Source organism: Erythrolamprus reginae, chromosome 1, assembly GCF_031021105.1.
Source record: "Erythrolamprus reginae isolate rEryReg1 chromosome 1, rEryReg1.hap1, whole genome shotgun sequence".
Taxonomy (NCBI): Eukaryota; Metazoa; Chordata; class Lepidosauria; order Squamata; family Dipsadidae; genus Erythrolamprus; species Erythrolamprus reginae.
This window is the reverse complement of record NC_091950.1, coordinates 72,800,537-72,811,905: the sequence shown is the minus strand read 5'-3', so window position 1 is coordinate 72,811,905 and position 11,369 is coordinate 72,800,537. Positions and strand designations below refer to the sequence as shown.

Here is an 11,369-nt window from a genome sequence, read left to right as displayed (position 1 = left end):
CCTTAATCCCAATTGCACATAAATTTCTCTGGATGTAACAACTCCCAGATAAACTAATCACTTTCATCTCTCATTTTCCTCTAGAGAAATCTGAATCTATTGTATAAAAGCCCCTTGGCTAGGATCAAGGACCAAAATCTCTTATCTCATAGCTGTATTGAGGAGATTTACCTCTGTGGAAACCCAGCAGAGGAACCAAATAAGATATTGGCATTAACTAGAGTTGTCAGCGTGAGAGAATTGCTGTACTGAGATCTTTTAGTTTAGTTGGTGTAATATTTCTTATAGTCTGCAGCTTCTCCTCTGCTCTAAGAGAATCCTTATTCTGTCTTCTGTCACAAAGTGAAGCAAGTAAGAAATAGAAGACAATCTGCAGGAGTGTGTAACTCCTCAGTCAGGGGACGCTATAACTACATCTATCAAAATGCTGTGTGTTTACATCTTACTTATTCAACCGGATGCTCTCTAGGTAAATTGACAGCTCCTTATTTTATTTTATTTATTTATTTATTTGTTTATTTATTTATTTATTTATTTATTGGATTTGTATGCCCCCCCCTCTCCGTAGACGTATTATTTTTAATTTAATTTTATTTATTTATTTTTTTATTCATTTATTTACTTACTTGCTCATTTGATTTCTATGCTGCCCTTCTCAAAGTGACTCAGGGCGGCATACAACATAATGAAAACAATATGTAAAAAGAAATCTAATTATTGTTTAAAAGAGAATTATTAATAAAATTGTAACATCCCCATATTCAGTCATTCCCATTCATTCAATTCAAGCATTTACAACATCGGCTGGAGACAAAGACCAGGAGGGAGGAGATGAACTCCAAGGGGAGTTCATTCCAGAGGGCCGGGCCCACCACAGAGAAGGCTCTTCCCCCTAAGTCCCACCAGACGACATTGTCTGGCCAAAGGGACCTGGAGAAGGCAGACTCTGTGGGACCTGACCGGTTGCTGGAGTGCATGAGGCAAAAGACGGTCCCATAGATAATCTTGTCCTAAGCCATGTAGGGATTTGTAGGTCATAACCAGCACTTTGAATTATGCCCGGAGACCAATTGGCAACCAGTGCAGCTCATGGAGTGATGTTGAAATGCGGGCAGATCTTGGGAGCCCCACAATAGCTTGTGCAACTGCATTTTGCACAATTTGCAGTCTCCAAACACTCTTCAAAGGCAGCCCCATGTAGAAAGCATTGCAGTAATCAAACCTCGAGGTGATAAGGGCATGAGTGACTGTGAGAAGTGACTCCCGGTCCCCATTTTGGGATTAAAACACTGAAAACATGGCATATAAACATTATAACTAAAATAAGCTATTACAACCTACGTTAAGCAATCCCAATAAAGTGGCTATTAAAATGGAATGGTTGTTCTACTCCCGAGGTCTCCTTACTGTTGTCTTTGGCACTTCTCATTAAATCTTTCTTCATTCATCAGGAAGGGATTGCAAGAGAGTAAGCAGGCACAGTGGGAAACACATATTGAAGGAATGCAGTAATGCTGGCAGTTCCAAGCCACTGGCAATCAACTGATTGTTCCCCATTGTGTGCCTGCCTAGTCTCTTGTAATCCTTTACTCTCCAAAATGTCTAACTCTTCAAGATGTGGGAAAGAGGCCAGCCATAGAATAATATGTACTGACCACAATGGCAATTATGTGACTGGAGGAATGCTGTAAAGATTGCAAATATGTGCTTTGTTAGCCCAAATTATTTTTCAGGACTGTCATAACTTCCAACAGTTGCTGCATGGTAACATTAAGTCTATTGTATTTTTATTGTCACTTGTAAGTTGCTGAGAATACTTAAGGGAGTGGCTGATCTTGATATTTGAGCCACAATGGCACAGTGGTTACCATGCAGTACTGCAGGCTACTTGCAATCTGGCAGTTCAAATCTCACCAGGCTCAAGGTTGACTCAAGCCTTCGATCTTTCTAAGGTGGCTAAAATGAGGACCCAAATTGTTGGGGGCAATATGCAGACTCTGCAAACTGCTTAGAGAAGGCTGTAAAGCACTATAAAGTGGTATATTAGTCTAAGTGCTATTGTTATTTAGAAATAAACAATAAATTGCCTATCACAGTAGTTCAAAGGCACTTTTCCTGAAATTTTAGAAAGTCTTGATACAGTAATGTCCCATATAGAAATAAATAAAATCCACAGCTTGGTTTATTGAGTCCTGCACGATTTTATTTCATTCTACATTTTTTTAAATAACACAAACACAAATGTGGATATGATGGAAACATTCCACAGTATAGATCAGTATCCAGCCCACCTGCCAGCAACAATGACCAGCATGTAGCCTGGCAAAAGGTTTGCCCTCCTGAGAGACTGTTGGGGAGCCAGTCACATAATATGATTTAAAATTGGCAGCAAATTAATGCACTTTCCATAGCAAGCAGCAGTAAAAACAGTTACATCAAAAGAAATCATACAGGCATAGAACATAGTATTATTATTGTTTTCAAAAATGACATTTCTAAATTTTGTTTTTCCATAAGTTCCAGAAGAGATAAAATGTTTTTCATTATATTATTTCCAAAATGTGTGTTAGGTTTAAAAATACAAATGGACTCTTCATATTAAGGTGGTGAAATTGACCTTTTCCCCAACTTCTTTCTAGAGTAAATAGAGTTTATTTAAAATAACTTTGTACAGGACTCAGTCTGGTGTGATAATTATTGGATTGCATTTAAATTGACTATTAAACTAATCCTAGAAATTTAACAATGGGTGCAATGTGACAACTTTTTGTAGATCGAAAGAATTATCTTGCCACTCCATGAAATGTAGATTTGAACAGTAGCCCTAGATGTGACTTTAAACTATATAGTCATAATAGTTTGTTTATTCATTTATAAATGCAATGAAATTATTTCACTCCTTACTTTTTCCCAAGCACACTTTTGAAGCCCAATGGCCAAGAGGTGCCTTGAGTTATGTATGACAAGAAAAAGGCAATACAAGTACCCTTGGCTTTTCAACTATAAATAACGAAATCAACATTTCTCCTGTTGATTCAATAACTTCATCGGAGCTCCCCTATGACAATTTCTTAAGAGACTACTTATTGAAAATGCACTCAGAACCATTAAAAAGAAATGTTTTTGCAATAATCTGGAAGTTAATCATTCTGCATAAATAAAACACGAATGAAACATTGTAATAAAATAGGTAAATAACATTTCACTACCACTATAATCACAGCCAATTGATGATCACACTAGCTCTTCAAGTTCTAAATTGTTTAGGCAGTTGAAGGGTTCAGCTATCATTGATAGACTATTCCCCTCAAATATTTTAAAAAAAACCTGATACCTTTTACAAAGGATGTTACGCAGAAATTGTTACCCAACTTCTTCTCTTTCAAGACATAAGCAGTCACTATGAAGGAATCCTCTATTATATGTGCCTACAGCAAGGTGGGAGCAATACTAAACATAACATTGGGAAAAAAATAGGTGAATGAAAAAATAGGTCTGATTGGAGTTTATTTTGTCACATGTAAATACCTATTTCTTGAAAAAGAAATTTAAGGGTTTATGAGGTGTGTGTGTACTTTTTTTCCTTTGGAGAGGCTTCTGTGGACCAAAGAGTTTTCTCCAAATGAAAGGAGACTGAAGGATGCTATACAAGTTTCCTGTCGTAGGCAAACAGATCTTTGTTTTTCAGACATAGTAGTCTGCATTCCTACTTGTTCCTAGTAATGAAGTACTGAATTCCTAGCAATTCCTATATACACTTCTCAAAAAAATAAAGGGAACACTTAAACAACACAATATAACTCCAAGTAAATCAAATTTCTGTGAAATCAAACTGTCCACTTAGGAAGCAACACTGATTGACAATCAATTTCACATGCTGTTGTGCACACTCAACTTTGCACAGAACAAGGTATTAAATGCGAATATTTCATTCATTCAGAGCTAGGATGTTATTTGAGGGTTCCTTTATTTTTTTTGAGCAGTATATTTTACTATGTCTCTTCAAGGATGCATCATTGAGAAGATAATGGATTCCTTTAAGGTTATGATTGAGTAGACTTGGCAACTGGCAAGGCAGGCCTTACCCATTTCCTGACCCTCTATAGTTTGCTCAAATTGCCTTCCACTTCATGATCCAACTGTTTTCTTCCCAATAAGGTGTACTGAGTAGCTTTGGAGCAGATATCTTTTTCTGTTCTTGAGACTTAAACATTCTGACACAGAATAGAAATAAGCATCTTTGGGCTGATGCCCATCTACTCTTTCAAGTGATTTCTAGAAGGTTGGCTATCGTGGTCTAGGGCAGCCAAAAAGGAACAAAAATCTATTATAGTCAACTGTAGTCTAGGAGAGGTAAACTATAATCCCTATCAATCCTTAAGATGCTGCCGGATGCATTACATGTTCTTTAAAAAAAATACTATTGTCTCTTGGTTTGTAAAGTCTCACTTTGATGCCTATACAATTCTCCTCCTGCAAATGTATATAGTCACAATTTTCCTTCAAATTATGAGCTCTTTGCACAAGAAAGGGGTGGGGAAATCACTCACTAGCAGAAATGAAAGCAATTAGTTTTTAAGTCTATTTTGCACAAGTCAAATTTAAGATGACCATTCTTTTTGAAATGTTTTATACAAGAAAAACTCATGATAAAGTCTCCATGTATAAAAGTATGTGATCAAAGAGGAACATTCAAAGGAATATTTAAGAAGAAAAGGAATCATCATAAAGTACTTAAAATTCAGGTTCAAAAGCAAGCCTTGTTTCAGAGGTGGGGTTCTTCTGGCTTATACTGATTCTATGGAAGCAAACCACTGGTGATGTCACGAAACTGGTTCTGTTGATGCTGGTCCGTGGACACCACCATCTTTCTTGGGTTTGTTTTTTTTGGATTTTTCCCGGGTTTTTTTTCTTCTGTGCATGCGCAGAAGCTGGGTTTCCAGGATTGCGCATGTATCATCATCTTGTTATCGGCATGGGGGGGGAGGGATTGTTTTGGATTTTTTTGCCACTGTGCCTGCATGGGCCGATGCGAACCGGCGGAAGCGAACTGGCGGCAAGGTAAGTTAGAACTCACCCCTGCCTTGTTTCCTAAAGTAAACAATTGCCATTTTGTTAGAAATTATATTGCATTATATATACTGTGTTGCTGAAAAAATACTTTCATTTGGATTTGGGCTTAGTCTGCACAATTCCTAAATATATTAGCCTTGTTTTGTGGCTCATGTTTTGGGGAAGTCATCCATGTCTCCAGAAATACAAGAGATATTGAACTAAACATCCTTTTTAAAGCCATAATAGCCAAACCTCAACTGAAAAGTTTAATTGGAATGAAAAGGAAGTATCAAAATGAAACCCAGAGGAAAGTATGGACAAGTGGAAAAACAAATAACGTCTCCATCACAATATTCAATATTGTTAGAGACTACAGAGAAATGAACAATTATCTTCAAAGAATTGCATTGCGTTCATTCATTGCATATTTTGATCAAAACACTTTACTTTTTGTCTAAGTGCCTTCGCTGCTAAGTTTATTCATTACAGGTTCTTTTCTTTGAAAAAGTGACATTAGAAGGAAGTATGTGCTTCATAATATTTCTCTGTAAAACCCATGGCTTCAATGCTGGAATTTATCTGTAGCAAAATGACATTTGGGACCACATTTTATATCTCTATTTGTAATCTCAACACAATACATCATGATAGCAACCTATATCCTGACCTCGTGCAGATCTATGAATCTTATCTTAAATATTTTCATAGTGCATCCAAGATTCATGCTATATGGCACTGCATATGTATAGTAACTGGAATATCCATCTAACACATTATTTATTTTGCTTAAGACTGAGTTGTTAAGTCTACAGTTCAAAGCACACTTTCTTACGAGTTCCAAAAGAACAGTGATTAGGTCCAAAATTCATTTGTACAATCTTAGCCCCATTTATATAACAGATGTGAAATTTACACAACAATCAAATGCCAGTTTATATGCCATTTTCAGTGGCCACTACAAATGCTCCCAAGTATAACAGTTAAGAGCCCGCTAGCATGGCTTTCTATGTCTCTTCAACAGCTAATTAGTCATCAAGCCCATCTTAACAATACACTCGATTGCTGGAGTTCAGTTTTTGTCACACAAAATGTGACTAGTGGAAGATCAGTTAAAAAAATATTAAAATGAAAATGAAATTTGATTAGATGATTTCTTGGCATACTTGCTCATAACTTGCCATCAACATTTCCCAAAGTCTGTAATGGGCAGGAGCTGGTGAGGCTGGCTAGCTATTTTGCAAGACAGTTTTAAAAGATTATTAAAAAATAATTCCCAGAGCTACCCCATAAAGGAACTATTTTTTTAAGAACACTACGAGTAGGTGCACAATGGCTACCACTTCTATTTGGGGGCTCTAAAAGGCAACGTGATAGAACTACTGTTGCTTGGCTTGAACAATGTGGATAAAATCCAGGCAATTTTATGGCAAGTGAGAGGCTTCAATTTGGCAATGAGACAGGCCAAAGTAGCCAATAATAGTCTGTAAGCAAAATGATGAGGCACACCATCAAATGCTCTGCACTGACACAATGAATTTGGCTCCTGACGAGTGTGCAGTTCTGGTTTTCATCTTGGCTTGCTTGCGTTGCTCATCTGCAACCTGCCAGTGAAGATCCTTCGTAAAGTTCCTTTCCACTCAACCAGAAAATGCAACTAAAGTGCAAATAGACTCAGGTTTCTCCAATTGTTTCAAATGTTTAGTATTATTTTTAAATTACTAATATTGCCATCTTCAACTTGATATCGTATGAGACTTGGTGATATTCTTCATTCTGGTGGTATTTTTCAATTCAAAGGCAAGAAGAGAAGAGGGATGCTTATGCCAAACAGAAGAGACTGGAAGCTGTCATGAGTACCATCATGGTAATATGCAAACATTAGGTAATGTCAAAAATAGTGCATTGAAGAATATCCAATAATCATAAAAAAACAGACCATGTAATCTTTGGATCTTATTGCTTTCAAATAGTTTAAAAATTATCATTATACAAAAACTGTATCAAGTCATTTGTTATTCAGTCTTCACTGAGAACTGCTTCTGTCTTTCCTGCATCTGCAATGAATAATTGAAAAGATGGTTAAATAGCAAAGCAACAAAGACATAAACAAATTCATGCACAGCCCCAGCACAAAGTTAATCAGCATTAACATTTCATATGCTCTGTGATTATTTTTCTATTTTTTGTTGAAGAATTGTACATGTAAAATTATAAAAACAATATACAGTGTTCCCTCGATTTTCGCGGGTTCAAACTTCGCGAATGGCCTATGCCATGGTTTTTCTCTCTCTTGCTATCTTTCTCTCCCTCCTCTTTCTCTCTCTCTCTCTCTTTCTCACTTTCTATCTCGCTCTGTCTGTGGCTCTGTCTCCCTCTCTTGTTTTCTCTTTCTCTCTCTTCCTTTCTTCTCTGTGGAGGACCATGAAGGTTTTTCTTATTTTGAATGTTCCGGGGGGGCTGGCAGGGGGATGGGAAGTGCGCGCACATGCGTGCCCGACATTCAAACTAACCTTCGCCGGCCTCCGCTGTGAAAAGTACACCTGCCCCGCCTCTCCTGCAGCCCCCTCGCTGATAGCCAGGACGAAAGCGCTCTCAGCTAAGGGACTGCTAGAGGGGCAGGGCGGGCGTTCCCAAAGCGCTTGAAGTGGCTAGCGGCCGGATGAGGAGGACAAGAATCTGTAGCTGGCAGCGCCGCTACGGGAGGAGCCGCACCCCAAGAAAGCCGGAGAAAGGGGCGGATCGGGCAGGTGGGCGGGTGGCAGCGGCGAGAAGTCGGGGGTACAAGGGGGCCGGAGGCGCTGGGGGGGCGGGGGGGCCGACATTCAAAACAACCTTCGCTGGCCTCTGCACTTTCGTCGCTCCCCGCCCCCAATTTGGAAAAGGGTGCGTGGGGGTGGTAGTTTTTGGGCGCCTGGCCGCGCACCTTAGAGTGAACATAGCTGTCCATTACTTCCGCATCTCTACTTTACGGAAATTCGACTTTTGCGGGCGGTCTCGGAACGCATCCCCCGCGAAAATTGAGGGAACACTGTAGTGGAAATGTGAAATTTTAACAAACAAACACACACAAAAAACCCTATTAGGAAAAATAAATCTAACTAAGTTACGCATAGAATGTGCATTCAATTCCACTTCCAAATTTTCTTCAGAGTGCTTGAGCAAAGAGAATTTTAATTTAAGACTGAAAAGGGTCAATCTTATCATCGTTGAGAAGATACCCTTCAGTTTGGTGACACCACAGAAAGGATTTATTTTTGTACACATGTAGCATTTCTCTGAACAAAGATACGCAGAGAAGAATTTCCTGTGAAGTTCTTGGTAAAGGAAAGATGGTATAAAAGACATTATTTGAGATATGGAATTTATTGTTCTCACCAGGGGGTGGTATTATTGCTATTTATTATTTTTATATTGGTTTTTTAAAATATTTGTAAGCCACCAGGAATCACTGAGAGTTGGGTAGCCCCTATACATTTTCTTAAATAAAAGAAATGAATATTTGTGTTCCAGTCATTTAAATATGACATAGGCATAGAACAGCCCACAGAAACTTGTTTCAATGTGTAGCTTTATTTCTGGACTGGACAAGGTGTTCTCTATGTAATTAATTCTGTGACATCACAATGTGTTCTTGGAATATATATGGGAGTTAAAAATAAATTCTCATACCAACTAAATTCCTGAATTTCTTTTTGGCTTCTGCTCTTTCGTCCGCATCGAAATACCACACAGTCATTGCATACCTACAAAGGGGAGGGGGAAAAAATCCATGATCTATTACATTGAGGCTTCATTGTATCTTTGGAAACTCAGAGAATATACAATTTATTATGCTGCATGGTGACTTTACATGGCAATACTTTCAAATATGAAGACAGTTAGATAGTTACTAAGCTATCTTCTTCATTCTGGTACCTTCAGCTGTGTTGGAACTGCAACTTCCATTAGCCCTAACCAGTAACGCAAGCCCCCCAAAACTGGAGGGCAACTAGTTTGAGAGAAACTGTTGTGAAATTTGTAAGTTCTCCCAAAATTCCATGCCTTGCTTATTTATTATTAAGAAAAGTGTTATCATCAGAAAGACGCACATGGGTAGAGATTTTAATACATTCTCTAGCTAGGGCAAGAACAATTACTGAGAAAGCATCAGCATTACAGATGCAGTCATGGGTGCTTGTGACAAGAAGAAAAATGCCTAAATTCCAACAAGGCCATTATTCACAATTAGCTATATGGATCAAAACACACCTATCAAAATTTTACCAATTTTACTTGAATTGGTGGTAGTGGGGGAAGAAAATATCTCAAATGGTTTGTGCGTGCGTGCACGTGTATATAAGTAGATCCTTTAAATGAGGTTGAATATCTGGCACATAGAACTAGAGAGCAGAAATGCCTACGGAGCCAGGAAGTTAACATTAATTTGCATAACTGCGTACTTGTTTTCCCTTCTTTCTGTTCGGTCATGTTTGATTCTGGAACATTGCCTGGGAAAGTCCCTGCAGCTTTCCTGGCAAGGAGTTTTTGGAAGTGGTTTGCCATTGCCTTCTTCCTAGGGCTAAGAGAAAATGCCTGGCTCAAATTCACACAATTGGCTTTGTGCCCACGGCTGTATTAGAACTGTGAATGACTACCAGTTCCTAGGCTGAAGCCTTAATCACTGCATCAAACTGGCTCTTAACAGCATGCTATGTATATATACATAGTAAATATCAATCGGTAAATATTCAGTGCATTTGTATAGGTACAATAATTAATAAATAAATAAATAAATAAATAAATAAATAAAAGATGCAGAGTTAAAAATGAAAAATGTCATGATTTCCTTTTCAATAAAATATTTTTTTTAAATGCAAGACTGAAAGAACACACTTCCACATCAAAAGTGCTTCTATATAATAGATAGTTTTCTCCAATATAATTCCCAAATTATATGACAACCAGAATATATTTTCTTTCATCCAGAAAGTTTAAGAATTCATCTTTCAGAAGTCTACTGGATTCTTTTTGAATCTGCTACTGAAATCATTTTATTGACAATGCTGGAATTGTACATCTAACTACATATGCAACATTGAGAAACAGACTGCTGTTCTGTATAATTATCTTTAAAACCCACACCTAAGGTCTTTACCTTGTTGCATAGGAAGGCTGCACTTCATGTGGGTTTCTTCGATCTGACCAGAAAAATAGTAATCTATCAAAGATGGGCTCAACATCAGCTACATAGGACCTGCCCTCTGGGAATATTCGTAGGATCCCCCCATGCAGCTGAAACAGAAAGAAAAAGAAAACATTTTTGATTAGACAGAATAAACAGATCTTAAAACATCTTATTTTGTATATATATGCATAAAAAAATAAGCCAGATGGGGAAATTTACTGAGGAAGCCACTGGACATAAATGGGGACGATGAAGAACTCATCTGTTGATAGCCATAATAATAGCATTTAAGACCAATAAATACTATATACCAATTCATAGTGCTTTAAAGCCCTCTCTAAGCAGTTTACAGAGTTAGCATATTGCCCCCCACAACCTGGGTCCTAATTTTACTGACCTCGGAAGGATGGAACCAGAGTCAACCTTGAGCTGCTCAGAATCAAACTTCTGGTGTGAGCAATAAGTTAGTCTGCAATTCAACATTCTAACCACTGCGCCACCATGGTTCATTATGAAAATAATTGCTACCACCAAAATTGAGGCCCCTTCCTCTCATCTTCCTTCAATGGAAGAATGTCATTAACGCTTAATCCCAAGGCTGACCTAAGTATGTACCATTTGTGTTGTAGCTCCTCAAAGGTCTTTGGATATAATGTAGTCTAAGCTCCTTCCAAATCACATTCTGTCTGCTCTATTGTAATGGTGGACATTTTGATTGATGTGCCTAGAGACATCTAGCACTAATTTAAATATACCTCTGCCAGCTGAGAAGCACAGTTTCTGAAACTCATCCATCATCCTTCCAGTAGGGGGGCAAGTTGCATCATTTGTGAAATATTAATAGGAATAATAATGGGTAATAAATGGGTCAGATTGAAGCACTGATCACTTCTTATCCCCGGTACTTATATTTATTGAAATCCCAATAAATATAAGTAAATGAATACATTTTTTTAAAAGGGGGGGGGACTCATATCTAAGGGCATGACTGTTGTTAAACATAAAGCAAGTTAAAAGTAATATACAGATAAAGTAATTATTTAAAACTGTTTTTATTTAGAAAATTAATTTGTTCTTTGTGTTTATTGAACAAATTTTTAAATGAATCAAGTATTATTGAGGTGTGTGGGGAAAACAATGCTCCCTTTCT

The 11,369-nt window shown here is 37.7% G+C and overlaps 1 protein-coding gene across 2 annotated transcripts in view; it reads right to left on the bottom strand.

Moving 5' to 3' along the window:
• Positions 1-2,181: 2,181 nt before the first annotated feature.
• EGLN3 (egl-9 family hypoxia inducible factor 3) overlaps positions 2,182-11,369 on the bottom strand; it is a 44,628-nt gene continuing 35,440 nt past the window's right edge. Inside the window, exons 3-5 of one of the 2 annotated variants that reach the window (XM_070755764.1) lie at positions 10,190-10,326; positions 8,725-8,798; positions 2,182-7,109 (exon numbers count right to left, since the gene is read on the bottom strand). In XM_070755764.1, coding sequence (XP_070611865.1) covers positions 7,072-7,109; positions 8,725-8,798; positions 10,190-10,326 — 249 coding nt within the window. In that variant the 3' untranslated portion in view covers positions 2,182-7,071. The remainder of the gene's footprint in view (positions 7,110-8,724; positions 8,799-10,189; positions 10,327-11,369) is intronic. The other variant, XM_070755755.1, reaches the window with a different exon arrangement.